The sequence below is a fragment of the Miniopterus natalensis genome, chromosome 7 (genome assembly GCF_054644295.1).
Source record: "Miniopterus natalensis isolate mMinNat1 chromosome 7, mMinNat1.hap1, whole genome shotgun sequence".
NCBI lineage: Eukaryota > Metazoa > Chordata > Mammalia > Chiroptera > Miniopteridae > Miniopterus > Miniopterus natalensis.
The window spans coordinates 23212628-23236307 of record NC_142087.1 but is presented as its reverse complement, the minus strand read 5'-3'; the positions used below and the strand labels follow the sequence as shown (position 1 = coordinate 23236307).

Below are 23680 nucleotides of genomic sequence, written 5' to 3'. Positions count from 1 at the left end.
GATTTTTCATATAGTGGACACTCAATAGTGTTTGCTAAATTGCATTGACATTATAAGAAAGTTCCACCAACTTCAAACAGGTTGAGATGGCTTAGTTCTCTGATACTACTCATTTGCATAAGGATTTAAATCAAAAGACAATGAAATGTGGTTTTTAGATCAGTACCTCACGTAAATGGCTGATAGGGTAGATTGGTCTTTGTTATTGGTTTTCCAACATGTTGCCTAGTTGGGTTATATGTTACTAGGATGAATTTGGTGGCTATGAAAAATGCCATGATGCAGGCAGTTGATGCTGAAATAGCACGCTAGACTAGCTTTTGCATTTAGAACTAGTAAATAGCACAACATTTGGCCACTCAGTCTTTTCTATAAAACCAAAGCACTGACTTGACTCAAGTCTTCGCTAAACTGATTTCCTTTTCTATGTACTGAGTTGATCACATTGTTGGGCAATTTGGCATACCCTTGTTTTTTACCAGTGAGTTCTGTAGTGTTATTTTCCTAAACCTACCAAGAGAGACTCAGGAAACCGTAAGCTAGTTCAATAAAAAAAGTGCTGAGAATCCAAGGTACTGTACTGGAGATTCCATTGGCCTGTGCTGTACTCACCGTGTCTAACATCTCCCGGGTATGTGCTGCCGAAACACAGAACCGGGCCCTGGCTTCTGCTAGAGGAGTAGCTGGAAATCCAACAACCACCACCCCGATTTTTCTGTTTAGTAGATGCCTTGCAAAAGCCCTAAAGAAAAGACAAAAAAAAGAGGTAACTGAGAGATGACAAGATTATACAGCAAAAAAAGAATATGGCTAATTGACCTTTCCTTTTTTTAATCCAATTAGTAGAAGATGGTTGAAGTTATTAAATATCTGTCAAACACAATTCACAAAGAAATGGGACAGCCACTTGATGGCACCTGAGTGTATATATTACGGGGCCTGGGACACTCATTAAATAGTCTTGAGTACCAAGTCTCTGACATTGAGCAGAAAATGCTGATATACATGACCCCAATTTAATGAGTCCGCACTGATGTTAAATCTTTTGTCTGCAGGATTCCTAGAAATAAAAACCAAATAGCTAACACAGTGTCATTACATAAAGAAAGGATATATATTCAATGCACACCTATATGTTTTAGAAACTTAATGCCAATAATATAGTATGAAAATTTTGAGGAGCCTGTACTTAATGGCTGTAATTTGAAGACCATAATCAGAGGGTCTGCCTGAGCCAACCCAAGCCATATTCTCACTCCAGAGCCCATTATTTTTGATTAAACCAGAGATAGGAAATAGCAAGGGTCTCCTCATTTCTTCATGTGTGAATGAACACACCCAGGTATGTCCAGGGAGAGTAAATTCATTGACTGGTTAAAGGGGAAGTGGGGCAGGAGGGAACCCGGGAGGAAATGTGCACGCACAGGGAGGCTGGCCGCTAGATGTGGCGTGTAGGACATAAGCCCCCAAACTGCAAAGCTTTCTGATGCAGAGAAAAAAAAACCCTTTTAAAGCTTTGATTCTTCCCCTTAACTGCTTCTAGTCTCTTTCTCTTCCAGAGCTAATCTCAGTAACAATTCTAGAATATCAAGCTGCCAAAATCTGTAAATTTCTTGTGCCGAGAGCTAAGGTCAGACAAAAAGACGTGCCCCGAGTGAATCTTTCCCTCCTGGGCTCTCTTGTTCTCTGCAGGAAACGTTAATTACTGAGTGAGGTAAATGCCTCTGTTCTGCTCTTAGCATTAAGAGGCAGATGCAGAAACCTTCCGGCCTTAACTCAGGGAGAATCCTCGAGCCGGACGTGGGAGCGAGCCTGCCCATCCCTTCGCTCCCCTCGCCCCTTAGCCGGCTGCCTTTCGGGGGCCTCATGCATGTTATCAAGGGGAGCGATGGAGACTGTGAGACCCACCGAGCACACAGCCTCTCTGGCCCTTTGATTCGGACTGGGAAGGCTACAAGGAGAGGAAGCTTGCAAACAGAGGCTGTTCTTTCTTTCTTGATCACCCTATGGAAGGCTGCCCACGGAACTGCACAGGATGAGAGCTCATAATTGTCTGAGAAACAAGTCAAGTGCTTTTATTGCCGGAGTACAAACCACCTGACCCATGATCTGAGGCCAGTTGTCCGGACTCCCAAAGGAGCGTTTTCACTGTCTGCGACTTTCTCTTTGTACCAGAGGAAGCGAGTTTTGCCAGAGAATGTAAAGCAAACTCTATGACTGTTGATTCATTAGGCTGATCTGAGGCCTCCCTGGAGCACTTTTGAGCTTAAAACTTACGCTATGAAACTTCACCTCTTCCAGTTAACGCACATAATTGCCCTGAACATTTTATATAATGAGCCTCTGGGTTTGTACTCCCCAAAGGAAATCAGAGCTGGCATAGGCTGAAAGAAACTAATTATGCAATAATAACTAATAATAATAATAATAATAAACATTAGCGTGTGTTGCAGGCAGCCTCACTGCATCTTGCAGTCCATCGTCTTCCATGCATGTGACAAGGACCATGAAAGGAAACGTAAGCCCTGTACCAAATAGTAAATGCAATACATTCTTGATTACTTAAGTGTATGTTTTACGAGTGAAGTCACATTATATTGAACTCCTTAGAAGATTCCAGTGGTAGAGTTGCAAGAGGACTCTCTTCAAAAGTTCAACTGGCTAGATCTATATTTTCGTTCTACAGTTTTTAAATGAAATGAAAGTTTTAAAAATGAGCAAATGAAAGAAGTGCTCATACACTGGCTTATACAATTAACTCCTGTATTATAAGCTTCTCTACATATAAACTTTTCACTGAAGAAATATCAGAGATAGAAATCAGGCCAGGTGGCAGGGCAAGCTCTTGCCGGCAATCCTGCTAACAGTAGATGATATGACCTTTGATAACTAACCTGTTCTAAGTTTGCTTAGACAACCCAAACAATTAGAGGTTTTTTCCATTGTAGCAGTTGATGTGCATTTCCCCCTAAGGACTAAAGCTTGAGAGGGTGTGCTGTGCACTGAAAAGAGCTCTGGTTTAGGAGGCAAATGAGACTCTCTTTGAATTCTATGCTCTACTACCTACAACCTGAGTGGCACTTAGAAAGTAGTTTGACTTTTGTGAGTCTTGGTGTCCTCGTTTGTAAACTAGGGCTAAGCATCCTACCCTCAACGGATGATCACTGGGTCTAAGAGCCTTATGTAGCTCATAATGGGCACTTAGCAACGTTAGCTCCTCATTAAATCCATCTTAAATTGGAAGGCACTAGATAGTTTGACGTATCTTCCAGTGTTCAATATAACATAATTGATGCTGGGTACCACAGAATCTTTATCTGCTATTTTCCCCAGAAGTTCTATATTTATTAATGTAACTAAAGATTGCAATGATTATCTTGGAGAGCCATGCAACCATGGTAACTCAATCTTGCACTGAGTTAAAACTAGTAATAATCATTATTGTAGCAGAATTAGAAATAGTAGTAGTAATAATGGCTACCACTGATTGAGTGCTTATAGTACACTGAACACTATATTTAGTGCTTTATACATATTATTAATACTATTAATAATAGCTAATACTGAATAGCTTCTATGTAAGAGTAATGCCAAATTCCAATAGACCTCACCTTGTTTAATCTTCACAGTGGCCTTATGAAATAGGTACTATTATATCTCATTTCAGAAGGTTGGGTAACTTGTCCCAGATTTCCCCAGCTAGGAAGAGGCAGAGTCAAAATTCTTTTTCATTCCAAATATCTCATTACACCGAAGAACAGAACTTTTACATCAAGCTTCCTTCTCAGTTCTATTTTTATTTTTCACATTTGCTGTTGTCCATTCAGGACTCCTGGCACATAAAGGAGCAGGGAAACTCTCATTCTGTTATTATACAGTTGACTTATTGAATTTAAATGCATTTGTTTTCACTCTTCATGGGCTCTTCTCATTGGGTCAATCCATTTCTCAACCCGTTGAGATTTTAATTCCAACCTTCACCATCAAATCTGAACTACTCAGCCAGCACACCCCCTACTGCCACCTGCCAGTGCTGTAAACATCACACTCTCAAAAATAAAGTAAGCTGATATTTGGTGTCTTCATTTGAGTTAATGAGAAAATATTAGATTGATATGAACTAAATATGGAGTCTTTCTTCCAGAAAACACCATTTCCCCAACTACTCTGAATAAACATAGTTTTTTTTTTGTGCCTTCCAAAATCAGATGGTAAAGGGGTTTAGATTATCTGCTACTTTATATTACCATTGTCACCCCTCCCTGCCATTAGCACAGAGCAGTGCCCTGTGTGACCTTTCTGTAGCACACTGTCTTCTTGCCACTCCAGGCATTGCTATCCTGACTCAGATCTGAACAAAAGGCTGAGAGGTGGAAAAGCTGTGGCACACTAAACAACCCACATATGCTTTAACTGTGTGTGATTTTGCTGTGGTGAAATGACACAGAAGTGTGCTCCAAAGAATCAATCTTTTGGGAACTATTAACTCACTCCTACCCCTCATTAGGTTTCAACTAATAGTCCTGGAATCTCTTTTCTGTACCTCCAATACTGCCAATCTATTTAGACTGTTAGAGAGCCAAACAGAAAGTTCCAACAATGGATTTATCTTAAGAGAGTCAGGACCTCTAGAATCTGATAAATGTATGTTGAATATTACTTTCCATGGGCTTGGCCAGACACACAAATAAGCATTTCGCATTTAGAAAGGATTTTAATTAACTTTCTTTTAATAACAGAGGTAATTAGTCTCCAGCAGGTTGGAGAATGGCTCACATATAAAAATGTCTATGACATACTGAGAAATAGTCATTTTTTTCTCTTTATGCAGTTGCTACTGATGCTCAATTTCAGAGTGTCAATCATTGGAAAACAACTCCAAATAAGCTCACATGAGAGGCATTAAAATCTGGTGTTAAGAGCATGAGCTTTGGAGCAAACCTAGGTTTGGGTTGGCCTCTTGGTTTTATTACTGCTTAACAAGCATGACATTGAGCAAGGTGTTTACTCCCAGCCTCAGTTTCTCCACACTTAAAGTAAGGCTGCCTTCTTCTGAGGATGGCCGCAAGAATTCAATGGGAGAAAGCATAGAGCCTGGTAACGTTTTGAAATATGAGGAGTTTTCTCTGAGAAAGATCTTAGGGCAGGAGGAGGTTCAGGATCATCCTTAATTTACTGTTGAGACTTAGGAGGGGTGACTCCCCTAAATTCACAGAGCTTGAGAATGGTGGACCTTACTACTTGTGAAAAGACCCGCTGATGGGCTGGCATATGGCTTCTGGGCAGCTCTAAAGTGAATTCTGAACTTGGCACCCTGTTCAAAGTGCATGACCAATGCCTACTCTGCAAGAGCGTCACAGTGTGAAAAGCACCATCTTAGTCAGATCCCCTTGGGGCTTAGGCGTTACTCTGAGAGTCTGTTGGATACTCACGCTACTTTACCAGGCATGTAAAGGAGCAGGGGAACAACGGGAGATTCCTCATTGCCATAGATAATGAATCCCATTTCGTTCAGTCTCTGTCTGAAGTATCTTGTGTTTTTTGCAAGTTGCCGTACTCTCTTTAACCCTGAAAGGAGACAGGCATGAAATCCATCAATTACCACCAAGAAGAGGGAAGCAAAGGTCAGATTGGCTTGGCAAGCATTCCTAAGTCTAGCTGCAAGCCTGCAGCGTTAGCTGGGAGGAGGTGGAAGCAGGGCGGGGGTGTGCCTCCTGGCGAGCAGGTGTGGGCACTGATGCCTGGCAATTGCCCTGAGCCTGGAAGCCAGGATCTAGGGGCAGTGGTGCTGCCAGGTACTGCTAGCAACTAAAGGTAGGCTAGGTTGCAGGACCACAGTGGGGTGGGGTGGTGGGGAAGGTTTCCAGCAAGAAGGAAGGAGGTGAACTATCATTAGGTACCTATTGTGTATGGACTCTGTACTAACTGCTTTAAAAATATTAACTCAAGAGGAGTGACACAAGAAATTTCTCTCCCTCTCTCTCTCTCTCTCTCTCTCTCTCTCTCTCTCTCTCTCTCACACACACACACACACTGCACTAGTTGTTGGTAGAGGCTTTTTAGCTAAACTGAGCTGGCCCATTAAATTCTCCACATCTAAGTCTCTAATTAAAGAACGTATCACCCAACCTGAATTTGAAGGGGTAGCACATTCCTGGACAAGACAGATTCAGCTGAAACCAGGGCTGTTTTGTGAGGTATTTGGTGGTGGTAGAGTAATAGGGGGAAGGGAAGAGGGGAACCTTTGCTTTATCCAAGCAGAAAAAAATGACAGTCTTGACTCCAGACAGGTCAAGCCAAGGCACACATGTCCATCTCCAGTGCTTTTCCTCAAAAGTTTATCCTCTGTCCTCAGTGTGACCAGTGGGGAGGTTCTGAAGTAGTTCTGGATATATTTGCCTACTGCAGTCCTGCCTCTAATCAGGAAAGTCAGTAAATCAGCCACAACTAGTCAGTAAATCCTCAATAAGGATGGAAGGGTAGGATTGGGTGTTTAACACCCCTAGAAATCAGTCCAATGTTTGCATTTGATGCAAGGTTGCTACTCAACAGGAATGTGCTGCTACCGCTGACCTCTGTTCTGATTGGTGAGCTGTCCATTCAAACTGATCAGAGCTGTTACTCTACCAGTTATTCAATATTCTGAACATCATTCCTGGTTCTCTGTAGTTCTCCAGATGTAAAATGGGTAAACCATTTAGTCAGCATATCCTCTAGTTCCTTCTTAGAGACATGGCCCTAGACTGTGCCTTGACAACGGGTTAAGCAGTGGACGTCTCCTTCCTCCAGGGGACCATGATGCTCAGGTAGAGTTTGCCCTGCCTTTCCATTTTGCTACAAGGGTAGCATGTGACCAAGCCCTGGCCAATAGGAATTCTTCATTTTCCTGATTATTGGTTCATAATGGAACACAACCTGGGCCTATCAGAGTCTTTCAGATCTACTGAGGAAGGGGTATAAGAATTAGGTAAGTTTTAAGCTACATCTTTGTCACCATATGGAGGAAATCTGCTTGAAAATGATGTTGATCCCAAAGAAAGCCAAGACACAAGTCAGCCAGAGTCCTGATGGCATCATTGAAATTTTTGGGTCTATTCATGCCCTGTTGTATGAACCAACACATTTCTTTTTCTTATTTAAGCTACTTTGAGCTGAATTTCTAAAACCTATAATCGAATGTGTCCTGAGAAATTCAAGTGGCCACCAATTGGATGAGGTTACCTCTAAAGGACAATAAAATACCAACCACAATAATTGTAGCTCACAAATATGTAATGTGACCACTGTTACAAGCACTTGACATTTAATAATTTATTTAGTTCTTTAAAAGTTGTACTGACATAGATGTAATCTCATGTTATATGTGAGGAGGAGCCAAGTAACTTACCCAAGTTCATATAGTTAGTAGGTAGCAGAATCAGAATTAAAGCTGAGGTAATTGGGTTCTAGATTATGTATTGTTAACCCCTGTATTATGGTGCTCTGCCCAACAGCAGCAGTGAATAACGTCTGCCTAGATAATGGGTGGTGGTCATCTCTTTTCCTGAAGTTCAATAAAATTCATCTCTGCCAGATGTTAGCATCATTGTTATACCAAATTTTTTTTCAGTAGAGGCAGTGGAAAGGTTGATGGCCGAGCAAGCTTTAGACAGGCTCATGTTGTGAGGGATGGGATAGGACATCAAGGACTAGAGTCTGGAGCGTACCATGGAGAAGGACTGGTAGATCCCCTTCACTTTCAGTTGGGGACCTGAAGGGCTACTCCTGAAAAGGGTGAACCAAAAGTAGACAGCCCCCCAAAGGGTACTTTTTAAATACAAACATCAGATATTTTTTAATTAGGCTCTATCATTCCCCAAATATTTCAGATCTTTTCAGAAATTTTCTTTGCTCATCAGACCCAGATCTACTGATTTGTGTAACATTTAAAATGTGTTAATATATGCTGGGGAATGGAAATTTAGTTGAGTGGAACACCAACCAAGGGGAAGGATGTTGAATGCTCCAATTTTCCCTGCTTGTTTTCTGTTATTATCCTTCACCCAATTCCAGTTCTCAAGGAAGTTCCCTCTCCAAGTCTGCCAGCTCTGAGCAAGCAGGTTGTGATAAAAAAGCATCTGGCTTGTACTTTCTTAGGAAAGCTGACCTCTTACCCCCACCATGCTGGCAACAGCTAATGGATGCAGGTCACCCTTGACCCAAGGGCAGTCCATTTGGATATTGGCCAAGGATCTATGAATGGGTCTATCATAGGAACTTTTCCAAAGAGATAATAAATATAAATTATACCAATAAGATCCTCTTACTGGTAAAGTATGAATATGAAAAATTTAGAGGGAACCAACAATTGGTAGTAAGACTAGATATTTAAGGACATAATAAAAAAAAGCTTATTATCAGAATCTATAAGACAAGGGAAGCTATTGGTCAGTAGAAGCTATGGTAACCCATGAAGAAGATAAGTGGGCAGGGCAAAGTTAGTCAGTAGAAATAGGAAAAAAAAATAGGAGAGGGAAGAACTTATAGACAATCAAATCATCATAAATGGATATAAAATTGCAACTCTGTTAAGTGCTGTAAAGAATACTATTTGGTATTATGAGAACCCATGTTAGATTGGACCAAGTCTGGGGAAGTCAATACATAATAAGTGCGTTTATATCTGAAGGATGAACAAATGTTAGCCTGGCAAACAAACAGAGGAGAGCATTTCAGGCATAGGAAACAGAACAGGTGCAATGGTCCTGTGGTTTGTAGGACACAGTGGTTGAGAACCAGACGTTACAAGAATGAACCTCTGGGTAGATTGTCTAGAAAAATGGACAGAGATTGAAGAACCCAACATTTAATGGTTTGGAAGAGGGTGATGAGCTTAAAAGGCAGGTAAACAGCAATGGAGGAGGGTAGAAGATAAATCAAGAGATAAAGTAGTGTCCATTGGACTTATCAACATGGCCATCATTGATAACCTTTACCTTCAGGTTCCTGATTTGGACTTTGGCTTTAAAAAATAAGAAATTGCAAGTATGATTTACTTTAATTCATATATGCTTTTATCTTCCCACCCACCTTCTTTTTTTCAAAAAAAGATAAACCTTTTCCCCCAAAGTTCCAGATTTGAAACTTGAATACAAGTAAGTGATTTGGAGAGGTGTAGAACAATTTGTGTAAATTTTATAGACAGCTTCTTGGTGCTTGAAAGAACCTGTTCTGTAGCATGCTGAAGCGTCGCTTGGAAACTTGTTATGTGTACAGAGACCAACCCATGTCAAGGAAAGAACTAGAAATTAGGAATGAGAATATTTGTCGTTACGTTAAAAAAAAATTTCATCCGTACATTGAATCTGTGTATTAGAATATAAGGAATAGGGGCAGACTGGGGACAGGAAAGAAAAAGAAAAGAGGGACAGAGTAAGACTTGTTTAAAGAGGTGATTGAAATGAAGGCACAGATATACATCCCAGTCACCAAAATGTATTCCATATGGTCTGTCCCCTTGTGCATTCAGCTCTTTTGTTGATCGTTAGTTGCACAGTGAATAGATGACTTCATCAGGCTGGGTCTGATGATTCCTAAATGATCCCCCTCAAAGACTAGAAGGATTTCCTGGCCTGGAAGTGCATGAATGACTTAAATTGCTTTTCCCAATGGCATTATCTTTGCACTTGCCCATAATGATTCATCTATCATTGGGTTGTCCAGCTACTTAATTGGCCCCGTCTGTCCCCTCTGCCTTGATTAACCCAAGTAACTGAATCATCAGCTAATGTCATCACTTTACTGCTTCTAGATCCTTTGGAGAGTTGACCAAACAGATCAGAATATCAATCCCAGGGTTAGCTGACTCTTAAGAACTGAATGTTTTATTCTTGCCCTGTCTTTCCTATCTTTGAACCATTAAGCAGAGCATGGATTACAAGCCATTATGACACACTTTGTGGTCACCATGTTTTCTCATATAGGTCACTATAAATGCCTTTGAGGTCTTTTTCGTTGGCCAAGATACAGCTCCTTTCAATTACTCTATTGCTCACTCTTTAAAATTGGAAACATTCTCCTACTCTTGGAGGGCCTGGGGGCAGAGGAATTTGTACATATAAAATGCTACTCATCTAGACAGGATGTGGGTGATTTTATTAATTAAGCTGTGCTTTGTGATCCTTGCTTGAAGAGTGCTTTGTAAAAGTAGGGGGCATTCTTAGCACTTGTCCTTTTGTACAGGGACGACCATGCCAGGATGACATGGAGACTGCCACTGCAGCCATGGCCCCTTTGCAACATGCAAAATCCATCATTAATTTCTGAACCTTCTTCCACCTATTACGTAGAAGACAGAGAAGGTCCCTGAGCAGAAAAGTAAGTGAATTAGTTGACCTCTTATGTAGGGTTCTGGAGAGTTTATCCAAGTGTTTTCTTTTGCTTTTTTCTGGGTTCTCTGAAGAGGCTGTTGAGTGGAAAAGGGTAGGCTTTAAAGTTAAATGGTCTCAGAATCAAACTGTACCTGGACAACCTAAGGCCTTAAAACCTCAATTTTACCTATAAAATAGAGATAAATATGCTTATCTCCCAGACAAAATGTGAGAAATAAAGGGGTTAAAGCATGGAAAGTGCTTGGTACCATGCCTGGCATATGGTAGGTGCTTGAAAAGTTATTATTACCTTTTTCAGTGGGCAGCAGTTCTCAGCAGCCTGGGTGCCACCTCAGAATCATCTGGAGAGCTTGGAAAAATCCTATGCCCAGCCTACACCCCAGACCATTTAAATGAGGTTCTCTTGGGATGAAACCAGGCCTGAGTTTTGGTTTTCACAAGGTACAGCCAAGGAGACTCAGATGTCTTAAAAAGAGCTGCCATTACCAACTCACCTCCAAGGCCATGCACCGCACCATTAGGTGCCTGATTGTGTCCTGGTGGAGTAAGGCTCCCTGGTTGGACATGGAGAGGAAAAGATGGGCTTATGTCATAGCTTCTCATTGGGCATGATGACATCCCAGCAGCCCCTGAGAGCTTGGGCACTCAGATAGTACATATTGTGGGGGTGACCTGCTCCCCAGACAGCTATCTGGTCCAAAGTGCTCATTCAACTTGAGGTCAACCCCAGTGTCAGCCTCACCCCTCTCAGGAGGGTGGGTGAAATCAGGGATGAACCCATCCTGGCAGATGACCCGTATGGTGCCGTTCCATCCATCCAGATTTCTAGCTCTGCCGACTTGAGAGATGGGCTAGGTTAACAGAGGCCACCAATACTTTAACCTTCCCTCCAATGCTGTTAAAACAAAAACAGCTGGGGCAGGGGAAGGAAAACAAATAAAACACAAAGCATCCTACTACAAAGCTCTGCAGTCCCCTAATAAAAACAATAGTCTGTGGCCTTTCCAAAAATATGTTTGGGACAACTCAGTCTCCAGAGGGCCAGAAGGAATTGCAGACAGTGGAGACTCCCAGAAAAACCTGTCCAAAGCTAAAGAAGGAAAATTTCTTTTCTTTTGAATCATCAGCATGCAAAAAAAAAAAAAAAAAAAGAGAGAGAAACAGGCATTTCTCCCCGTGAGACTAAGTGAAGGAGGCGGATATGAGGAGCTCATGAGCCAACACCAATGCCTCTCTCTATTTTCTGCCAACTTTGCAAGCTCGCTTTCGAACAGAGGAAACATGACTATGCCTAGATGCCACAGGGTGACTTATTGTATTATTTTCCAAGCTTAAAAATGCACATGCAGAAATACACACTGCTCGCCCCCCTTAAATTATTTTGCACACCACCACTGTTCAGATGCAGACTGGATGGCCTCAAGCACGCTCCTAGGCAGCATTGCTTGGAAAAGGTGATCCTTTCCGTCAGAGATGGGAAGGATCTTTCCTTAAAACATATCTCACTGAAAAATCAAATTGATATTAAAGAATGCCTGCAGTGTTCTAAGAATGCCTGCTCTCCTTGCCTCTTCCCCCTTCTTTGTCTGCCAGGTCAGCCTTACTTCTCCCCCGACGTGGAGAGGGGGCGGGAGGCTGGGGGCAGGGGGGTTTGCGAGAGACCTTGGAGTAAAGTTTCAACGTGGCAGCAGGAACCCAGCGTCTATTATTTTAAGCTCTGGACACCAGACAGGACATTTTGTTTCCAACACTCTCAGGGGCAGAGAGATCTCGGGAAAGATCAAGAGGCTACAGGGCGGCAAGAATCATAAGAATCACATTAGCAGTGACAAGCTTCACAGTAGGATGGAGAAAACAGTGTTTGGAGTGGTTTGCTGAGAGGGACGCACATTTTTATCAGGCACCGGAGCTCTCCCTTTTGATGTTCGGATTCCAAGGTTATGGCATGTTTTATAGTCCCATACACATGTTCCAAGGACTCTCCAGGCCGCTCAGTCCTGCCCCTGTGGAACGCACGCAGGAGCGGGCAGGCCGGACAGCAACGGAAGCCGGCTGTCTGCAGGGCCTGACTTCAAGGGCCCCGGGAAGACGCTGCCCCCTCCACCTCCCCACCCACTGCTCAGATACACCGTCGGGATTTAATCCACAGAGAGGGGTAAGAATGGACATCTCTTGTGTGCCTATTATGAGCCAAGCAGTGTGTTTTTGGGCCCCCTTTACAGATGAGGAAACTGAGGCTGGAAGATCTTTAATGCATTACCCAGCTGACCCGGAAACTGGCTGTGCCTCGGAGTCTATCAAAGTCTGCTCTTTGGAAAGAGGCTGGTAAACTCATTCCTGATGAGGTGCGAAGTCCATGATTCATGGATTCGTACATTTCACAAATGAAAAGCACTCACTATGCACAGAAGCCGGGCCAGCTGCCAAGGTGGACTAGGAGATGGAAAAATTCCGAGGCCGTGTACAAAGAAATGACCCACTAGTAGATAGGGCAGGCATCAGGTGATACACAAGTGGGAAGAGCCGGCTCCCAGGACAGATCTAGGCGAAGTCAGCAGGCTTTCAACATGCTAGTACTTCACGGGTACTTACAGGATGAACAATGATTTGATGTTAACTTGCATTAAATGGAGAGCACTAATTATGGAATTTTACACATTAAATGGGGTAATTTGGGGTCCTCCGGGAACCTTGTAAATTAGTGATTCTTCAGCAGGAGGACAGACACAGTCTTGGATTTTTCCCCCTAGAATACACATAGTAAGGCTCTCTTGGTAGAGATTCTGCTCTAAAAGGCGTGGACCTTTCAGAAAAACTCAGGGTAACTGCGGCGTGCACCCCAATTAAGAACCACGGCTCCAAGTCACAAATTATGCTGTGGTTTTTTTGAGTGTACAAAGATAGTAAGACTGATCTTAATTGAAGACGCCGGAGAGTAGTTTTGCTCTCGGTCAACAGATCTGTGCAAGTTCCATCGGGGTTTTCTTTTTTCTATGAGGATACACAAGTCACTCATTACCTCTGAGCCTCAATTTACTAGCCTGTTAAATGGCATTGATGACAATAGCTGTTCCCACTGTTTCCAGGACTTTGGGGAGTATGCTATTTAGCAGCTGTTGTGACCAATTGGGGATTGAAAGATGAAGGTACCAACTATTTTCAAGGAGCTTATAGACTAGAAAGTACAGTGGTACCTTGGTTTTCAAATGTAATCCATTCCAGAAGACCGTTTGAGTTCTGAAACGTTCGAAAACTGAGGTACCACTGTATCTACAATTATAAAGGAAGGTGGAAAATGGGATGATCCATGAAAGAATGCTCTGGGAGTCTGGAGCAAAGACCTAGAGGTGATAGATTAACATCTTGTGCATGTAATTTCAGAGGTGTGTGTGTGGGGGGGTGTCACTAACTCACTTGCTGAGAATGTTTGGATCACAGTCACAAGAAAGATCAGTGAGGCCAGACCATTGAGATCTTCGAATGCCACCCTAAGGGCTGGAAGGTCCTGGTGAGTCATAGGGAGCCATGGAAATGCCATGCTCCGAGGCGGTTTAGGGAGAGAAAAGCTCACTGTGTATAGAGCATGGATTAAGATGAGAAAAAACCGGAGGTGGCAGATGAGGTAGGAAGCCGGAGTGGCAGCAAATGTCTCTGCGTCAGTAACTGTTCTGATTTATGGCAGGAATGCAAAGGAGGCGGCAAAGGACAGGTCCCGGGTTGAGTCGCCGGGTCACTGGGCCTCTGAAAGGGCTCTGAGAACCGATGCAAATGACAGTGGCCATCAGGAAGCCCCACCCCAAGTAGCTGCCTACATGGTTCAAGCTTCTGGTTTTCAAAGTGTTCCCTGGGGGGGTGCGCTGAGGAAGCCTCAGGGAAGGGCGTGGGAAAAAAACTGAGAGAGAGGCCCAGCAAATGGGAGGTCAGACCACCCCACTCCTCAGCTGCCCCCACCACAATAGCAGCATCGAGACCAAGTGCTCAAGGACTGGGAGCCCAGTGTCTTGGGTTCAAAATCAGCCCTGCCATTTCGGACAAGGTACTTCATCTTTCTGAATCTCAGGGTACTCACCTGCACAATGGCACTAACGACAGGGATAATAATAATGCCCATTACATACTGTTAAGTAAGTACTTAGAAGAGTGTCTGCCACACAGTAAGCCCTGTATGAGTGTTGTAAAATTTAAAAAAACTATATATTTTATAAAATGGACTTCCATGTACATTTCATTTGAAAAATAATTCTACGGTTCAAAAATATTCAAAACCACCACTTGAACCAAAGACTAGACTGAATGACTCGGATTTGCCCTCTCTGGCTAGACCCCTGCCATCAATCAAAGCGACCTGTGGCACCTGCAGCCAATCTGGCAGTCCCTGTGCCCTCCTAAGTCTTTTTGGTGTCTGGACAGGTCTTCGGATATCTTTTTATCTCCCAGGATTAAGTATTCACCAAATGATTTTTATTCTCAGTATTCAAGTTGAAGCATATAATCACTTGAAATCTGACTACAGAAAGCCCTCCTATTTTGCAAAAGCAAAATAAATTTTAAGAACATTGACCAGTACTTAAGGCCTAATCAGGTGAGCCCTTGCACAGGACTGGGCTCTCCCTGAAGAGCGAGGGGCGTCTGACATGAAGAAGAGCCGCCGCTGCCGGCTTTAAGGCGGACAGGGCCGCCTGGTGAGGAACGCAGGCAGCCTCTAGGAGCTGAGAGAACCAACTGGGCCTAGACTCTGACCAGGGAGACCAGGAGAGAATAAGTGGGCATCGTTTTAAGCCGCTGGGTTTGTGGTAATAACGTGTTATACAGAGACAGAAACCGAATACATTCTCTAGCCCAAAACACATGCTGAGCTTCTCCCGGCGCAAATCCACCTGCTTAACTCTCCCCAGCTGTGGCTGCTCGGTAGCTGGTTTTCTCCACACGCTTCTCCAGGCAGAAGCGGGGCCGGGGGCCGCGGGCCGCCCCTGCTGCACTTGGGGCTTTTGCTGCTTAGCTGAAAATGAACCCGTGATGGGAAAAGCAAAGATCAACGGGGAACAGCAGCTCCCCTCCCCCCTCCGAGATGCTACAGCTGGAATCGGGTTCTTCCCTTCCCCGGTGGTACTGAAGCAACACGGAATCCCACGCGTGCCCATCCCGGCTCCCCGCCTCCGAGCCCATCCTCGCAGAGGCGACCCCCGTGACGAGGAAGCCCGGGGGTAAAAGGACATCTTGTTCGTAGGCCGGTGGAAGGAAGTGGCCACCGTATCCTTTTGCCCCATCGCCGTCTCGAAGACAAACAGATTCTCTCTCCACTCTTGCTGCGGACACTTTTTCAAGGGCCCCAAGCAAGAGCAGAAGTTGCTGAGCTGCCATAAAAGTCTACCCTTGGCTAACTGTTCAGGTGAAGTAAACGAAGGGACAGAAGGTTGTGGAACACTTTGCAAGTGATTTCTGCACAAACAGACAAACTTCCCCTCCTAGCCAGAGTTCAGTTTGCTGGCGAATTCTGTGCTTATGGGATAAACCCAGGTCGTCCTACAGGCACACGAGCAGCACTGGGGCAGGGAGGCGAGGCTTGCCACCTCCTTGGTAACTGCAACCTCAGGTCCACACGCACAAAAAGCCCAGGTAGGACTTTTTTACCCCCCAGCACAGGTGATTAATCATGGACGGAGGCAGCCCTCAGCCGAAGGCCAGCGGAGCGTAGCACCCGCCATCTGTTTTGTATTAGCTATTGCTGAAATGCCAGTGGCCTGAAACCATTTAGAAAAGGCAGTCTCCGTGCCCTGTGTCTCTCTCAGCCCCTCTCTGCGTCTCCAGCTGGTAACCAAGTAGCAAATATATTTAGGAAGCAGCAGCTAGTTCCTCCCTCAACAATGCCAGGGCCCTCAGAGGGCGCATTCGGCGGAGGAGGGGGGGTTCTCTGGGGACTCCTCTCACATTCATTGAGGGACTTCAGAGGGACAGAACTAACAATACTTGCTGGGACGTGGGGAGAAAAGAAATGGTAGGAAGCCAATTTTGTATTCGCTGAACTCTCCGCCAAGGTAGAGGCTGAGAAACGTGAGAAGGCCCTTTGGAACCCTGTGTCTAATTATCGTAGTTTTATCGCCCCAATCGCGGTCCTTTTTGGTTTTTAGTGTCTCTTCCTCTCTCCGAGGAAGAGACAGAATTTCAGATGAAGAGTAATTAGCAAGAACAGCTGCAAGATAAGCTTGCTGGGTAAGTGTAGCTTGCAGCTCCAAACAGCTTGGCTGAAGGAAAGCATCGTCTCAGAAGTCTGTGACTGTATCTCGTGTCAAATATAAACAGTGGGAAAGTGAGAGGATTCCACTCTGGAGAGCGAATTGCTGTCACCCGGTATATTCCTTTCTTTCCTCCCTCAAAGCCCTAAATCTTCCCAGTCAGTCACTTCTCTTTTTTAAACCTATCAAACTCAAGTGCAAAAATATGTGTTCCCCGTTTCAGGGACCAGAGCAAAGGTCCAAGGTCACAGCTGGAAGGCGCTGGTGCCACTTTCTCCAAGTCCATGTTGGGTCAGAGGCAGGGTCAGTACCTCACCTGCCAATCTCGTGATGAAATTTCACAAGTGATCAGGATGAATGAAGTAATCCACACAAGATGATTTAAAAATATTTCCCAGCGCGAAGGCATTCTAAGTCTCACTTTCCCCCTTTATCTTGTATTTCCTCTGTAGCGGGTAAAGACAGCAAAAATGATGGAGGTTCATAAATTAATACAGCTCCTTGAAAGGGGTTGCCATTTTATACAAGCCCGTCTCTTAATAGTTGCATAAACAACAGGAATTTAAGCCTTTGAAAAAAAATTCTTTTAAATCTTGGGTATGAGTATGGACGCAACAACAGAAGCACACAGTGTTAGTGCTTCCCAAAGGAGATGAAACGCTTCGGGTGATGTTGATCAGGGTCGTGTTTTCATGTGAATTCAAACTTGATGTGGGATCACTAGTTCTATCCCTACTAGGGCTCACATTCCGTCTTCTCTCGTGACTGTTACCTTGACAAGCCAAGTGCTGCGTGCCCATGTGATGAACATCAGAGGTTCAATCCTTGCTCAAGCATCTTAGCTTCCCTTTAGTCCATGGTCCCAAAAGAACCAAAGTGTGGCTGAATAGGAGAGTTGGGGTGACTCAGAATGAACCCATCCAATTCAAATAACTAGCCTAAATGTCTATGTTTTTAAATTGCATGTTTTAAAGTGCAATTTACAATTTTCTGATAATGATGCAATTTATAATTTTCTGTCTCATGACACCCTCCCTTCCAGAAATATGTCCTGAATGTCTGAGAGTGTGTTACTATTTCCAAAATATACATTCTCTCCTGTTTTGGCCTGACTTCCACATCTGTTCCAATTTCATGTTATTTTAATTTCTTCTGGGGAAGCATTATGACCAGGGTCCATTTTCTCCTTTCAGATAGTACACAGCATTGGGGAATTTAGCAACGTAATAATGATAATGATCTCAATCCCTGCCATGGCCTGGGACTAGGTTCTGTGAAAAAGAAGCAGAAGTGGCTGTAGGAAAAGCCAGATGAGAAGCCCTGAGAGTCCCTATAAAAGGAAAAGAGATTCATCTTCAGTCCTTTGGACTTTGTTTTTCTTTTGTCCTAAGCTACTCTTCTCCCATTCCAGGTCAAGAGTTTATTTACTAAGTCAACAGAGAAATAATGGGAAACTGTCTAAAATGTACAATGTCTTACTACAGTATACACCCATCAGAAAGTCTGGGGAAAGAATGTGCTGGACTGAGGCTAAGTACTGAAGCAAAGACCGGGTAGCTATTCACAGAACCCATTTCCTTGGCTGAGGCAGACTGTTAGCTTCATTTCCTAGGGCCCTTTGTGGTTAGGCAAGGACATGTGACTGAGTTATGGCCAACAGAATGTGGACAGAAATAAAATGTGCCTTTCCAGTGATGGCCCCTGAAAACATCATACACATGATCCTCTGTGCTCCTTACCACTTTGGTGGCAATCTTGGAAGCCATATGTTCAAGCTGGAGGAGTCACAAGAGAGAGGGAGGCTAGGTTCCTGGAAGAGAAAACTCAGCAGGAGCACCCATTTTGGACTTGCTATGAGCAAAAAATAAATTTCTATTGTGTTACACCACTGATATGTTGGTGTTTGTCTGTTATAGCAACTGATTTACTGATTTACCTTAACTAATATAGGCCTTAGAAAGAAAGATACCATACAAGGGTGAGGATTTAAAATCTTCATGCCCTCTACTTTTCATTGGCTGTATGGTGTAAAGGGAAATTGTACATTTTCTTTGGGAATTTTACTTTCTCAACCTCTCATTACTTGTTGCCAAGTAATGTCATGAAAATGTGATGAAGTGTCTTGATTGAAAAAAATCCTAAAAGCAAATCATCATTAAGATGGGGAAGGGGAGGGAAGCAGGGCCCTCCAGCATACTCAGTGGAAAATGCCATTTTTGCATACTTAAGAATCAGCCTACTCTCTTCTTTCTTAGAAATGTACTTCAATTTGGACACAGAAGATTAGCTGGTGCCCAGTCTTTGCTGATTACTGTGTATAAAAAAGTCAAATGCACCTTTGAGCTTTGGATGGCCTCGCCACAGGAAACCTTAAGTGAGGGATTCAGCTAACAGCTTTGATAATTAAAAGAAAAACTGTATTTTTGCTTTTGCTTTTTGGGCATCATTGGCTTGGATTATCTAGTTTACTCACCTCTATATTAGATGATATCTAGACAAAGCTTTAATACATATGTAACAATGTAAAACCATTCATTTATCAAAAGAATAGAAAGGGAGCTTTAGAGTTTGGCCTATGCGTGTACCCACCAAGGAAGTGATTATAACTCTAGGATTTAGGACAAAATAATTCCATGGGTAACCTCTAAAGAAATGATATTATAATTGTTTATAGATAATGATTAGATTCTAAGCTTGTCCAGGAAATCTGCTTCAAACACCAAATCAGTATTCATTCATTTTATTCATTCATTCATTCATTCATTCATTCATTCATATATTTGATTCTTAAGGCACAATTAACTAACTAACCATTACCTATTTGAAGGACTGGAGTGTTCATGACTAACATTATAGAAGCAATAGACTGCTTGAGACTGAGAAGTCAAGAATTATTTTCTGACTGCAGCCATCCAGATAGGGCTTAGAAGGCTCACTAGGGGCTCAGGAGATAAAGAACAGGTATAGTGGGTCGTGGAGAGAGGTAAGGGCCATCCAGATAGGGGAACTGCCATGGGCCTGCACACTGGAGGTGCCACCAATCCCTGGGGAGTAGTTGATGGGATATGGCCAAAGCTTACACTGAATGAGGTCATTCATTCAACCAACATATACTGCTTGAGGTTGAGGACAGTGGGAGACAAGTACGTAATTTCAGATGGTGATAAGGGCTATGAGGAAAAAATAGTTCAGAATAAGGGAGTAGACAGAGTAGCCCACAAGAAAGGGAGCGATATTTTAGAAAAGGTGGTTATTGAAGGTCCCTCTGGGTTGGTGACGGGAGCTAGGAGTATCACTCTAGCATGAACCCATTCCAAGCTGTTCTGAGTCCATATATCATCTAGGCCTGAAGTTTCAGTCTGGGTCTGTTCTGGAAGATGAGCTCAAGTAGGAGAAAACACAAGGGCATTTGTGTCCGGGATCAGCAGCAAGGAAGGTCTGTGTGATGGTCAAAGGGCCAGCTATGAGGGAGGTTGACAAGCCACTGGGAAATCAGACAAGGCCCTAATTGTTTTCTTCCATTTTGTGGACAAATTATCTCTTTGTTTGTGGGGCTAAGAAAAACTTTATCAGTGACAATTTTTGACTTATCTGTGTTATTGAGCAGAATCTGAACTCCTTCAACTAACAGAACACACGCCCCCTTTCCATCGCTAGTTCCTTTTGGCATAGAAACCATGGTCATCTTCAGCTCCTCGGATGTTCTCAGTTAACAGAACCAGGTATTTTGCAATGAAGGGACAGAATATTCATTTTTAATTTTAGAATAGGCAACACCACCATAAAATAGTGACACCATAATGTAACCAAATGTGGTTTTAAAGGACATCCCTTCCCCAGTTCAGGAATGGAGAGTCTTCGTCCCAGAGCCAGATAATCAGAGGAAAAAAGTCTACTTCCCTTAACTGAGCCTGCACTCCCCAGACCTGCCAAAGGCAGTGTGTGATATGCAAACAGAGTGCTAGGGCCAAGGTAAAGCCTTCTTTACAGACTAAATATTCTGAATCCTTCCCAAGTTAGCAAGAAGTAAGACCCCAGAAAGATTTAGTGTGAGGAGGCCCTCTGTTGGGGAGTGTGTCTATTTAATACTTCAGATGCTGGGCCGATCACAGTTTTAATTTTCCAAAGGGCCTGAGGAAGAATTGTGTTCGCACGTGGCTACCAGTACTTGGCTCTAATTTTTCAGGCTCAGTTTCCTCTCCCTTCTCTTGTTGACTTTCTTTCTGAAGTTCACCGAAAGCTGGGTCTCCACACTCTGAAGGGCTTAGTAAACTTTTTCTTCAGATCAAAAGTGGGGAATTGAGGCAATTACGTGGATAATACTCAAGTTCGATTGATAATATCTGAGGTGATTGGGAATATGAAACTGAAAGCGTAACAAGAATCTTAGTATCTGATATTCCATCGGGCCATCAGGCTGGGCAGACCATCTTTTCTTAGAAAAGGGCCAATGTCATTTCAACACTGTATTATCAATGTTGTAACCATCACAGCAGGAGAATGAACCAGAAGGAGGGTGATAATTATAGTGTTAAGTTAAGCAGACTCCACATAATGGTAGGAAAAGCCATGCTTTCTAAGTTGTGAATTTGTTACAATTTAACTTAAACTTGTCATAATTTAAACTTAGCAGTATTACCCACTGGGGATTCCCTTTCTCCCCAACTGGATTCCACCCATTGAAGATGCACTGAAGAGATAGAGAAATTAATTATATGGATAGTACCCTGTCCATACCAAGAGACACAAGTTATTAGAGAAATGGTCGTATCTCTGCCAGATGCCTACTATCAAATCAAATAATATAGTCCATGCTGTGACCATGAACTCGTAATGACTTTACATACTTCAAAAGTTATCTGAAGGCACAGGTTTAAGGGAGAGCATGCTGTGAGGGTGTATTCCACACGAGGGCATAAAGCTCATGGCTATTCCTCATACCGGAGTGGTCACAGGCATGGGGAGGAACGGGTGAGGTGCTTGCAGTAGCTGAGTGAACAGGGTAGAGGAATCAGAGGGGTTTAAGGAAGTAGATTAAGATGTGTTTTGTGCTTCCCCCCCCCTGGATTTTCTCTTATTTCTGTCTGTTCTTCCTGCTCCTATTCTGCTAGGTCATCCACCCTGTCTGCATTTGCCTGAATTCCATCTTTTGCTCTCTTTACATCCCCGCTACGCAATACCCTCGCCTGTTCCTTTTCCCTTACGTAGAAATATGCTTCTAAAACTTGAGCCTATATCAGAACCACGGGCAGGGATGGAGAACTGTCATGAGCAAAACTAGACATGGGCGTAGGGAAGAGCTCCAGGGAAAGGCTGATCTTGGCGAGCAAGTTCAGTTGCTGAGATGGCCAATATTAAGTGTTTAGAGATTCTACTGGAATCTTTTGATAAAAAGATGGACCAAATAGATATGTAATCAACTTCTGAAGCAAAACAATGCACAATTGAAGCTTAGAATATATATATATATATATACTTAATTCAACTTGAAAATATGTGTATTGGAGGCCTGTTATGTATCAAGCACTGTGCTGATCACTGGTGATATGATGATGTTTTCTATCCATAAGAAATACACAGTCCACTGGTGCCTGATGGGAGGGAGAGGGTGATTGATGATGAGGTCATTATATGGCAGTGGTTCTCAAAGTGTGGTTCCCTGACCAGCAGCAGCAGCATTGGGAGCTTATGAGAGATGCAACAAGAAATTCTGAATCAGAGGCTCTGGGGGCAGGGTCAGCAACCTGCTTTCACCACCCTTCCGGATGGCTCCGATGCGTACTCATGTTTGAGAGCCATGCTTTTACAAGGAGAGGAAGAGGGGTGCCTACCTGTGCAGAGGGAAATGTAAAGAGAACAGAAGAGGAAATGCTGGCAGGGAAGAAGCCTAGCAGAGAAAAGAGGAAGTAGAGACAGAAAATTTAAAAAAAAGAAGAGTATCTGCACAACTAAGGGAAGACTGTTTTCAAACAGACTAAGGCAGAGCGGTCAGTCTCATCGGCTGGGGAAGGCCATTTAGGTGGGTGGGCAAGGCTGACCTTTGAGGGGGCAGCCCTGGAAATGGGCAGAAGACAGGCTGAAGGTGCTGAACACTGAGCAGGAGGAGGGGAGCAAAGAGGGCAGAACAGGCCGCATTTTCAAGAAGGTTCACATCCAGCAATGGAAGGGACGTGACTCAGAGGGAGAAGGGGGAAGGGCGGCTCTTCAGGTTGAAGGAAATGAACAAGTTCACAGTCAAGAAAAGGGCCAGGCGCTTTCAGAAGGTGGAAAAGAGAGAATGAAGCACAGAGATGTGACGGGGAGATATGGGTAGTTTATTTGCCGAGGTAAGAGGGAAATACAGAAGGATTCCAGCTTGCAACAGATATTTGTTGAGAACCTGAAATTGCCAGGCACTGTGCTCAGTGTAACAAATGAAAGACAAAATGCTTTTGCTCCTGAAGTTTACATCTTAGTGAGGGAAAACGGAAGACAAGTACATCTAGACTAGATATATACATACTTATATATGAGGTGTCAGGCACTTGTAAATGCTACAAAGACTAAAGCAAAGTAAGGAGATTTAGAGGACCAAGGGGGGTGTACAGTTTAGAATAGGGCTGCTCCCCTCAGAAGGCTGATCTTGAGCGAAGATGAAAGTGAGAGTGTGGGTCTTGCCGATGCTGGTCGGAAATGGTGCTCTCGAGAGGCCAGCAAAAGCAAGGACCCTCTGCAAGAGCTGCTCCCTGCATTCTAGGCACAGCAAGGATGCCAGCTGCTTGGAATGGTCCAAGAAGGGAAAAAGAGTGGTGGGAATGACAGACCATATCACGAGAAGCCGCGAAGGCCATAGTCGTACTTCACACTGAGTAAGGTGGGAAGCAACGAAAAGTTCCGGGTGATACTGTCAGAGTTATGTTTTTTAAAAATAGAATTTTGGCTCTGTGTGGAGAGCAAGCTGTAAAGAGCAAGAGCAGACGTGGAGAGACTGTTCAGGAGGCTACTCGAGTCATCCAGGTGAGAGCTGTCAGGAGGAGGGGGTGTGGTGAGAAGTGTCTGGATTCTGGTTTACATCCAAGCAAGCCCTGCAGGATGTGC

The 23680-nt window shown here is 43.6% G+C and overlaps 1 protein-coding gene across 1 annotated transcript in view; it reads right to left on the bottom strand.

Annotated features, from left to right (window-relative positions):
• Window positions 1-23680, bottom strand: part of SPTLC3 (serine palmitoyltransferase long chain base subunit 3) — a 108494-nt gene that overhangs the window by 4774 nt on the left and 80040 nt on the right. Inside the window, exons 10-11 of the mRNA XM_087818873.1 lie at window positions 5433-5568; window positions 613-742 (exon numbers count right to left, since the gene is read on the bottom strand). Coding sequence (XP_087674999.1) covers window positions 613-742; window positions 5433-5568 — 266 coding nt within the window. The remainder of the gene's footprint in view (window positions 1-612; window positions 743-5432; window positions 5569-23680) is intronic.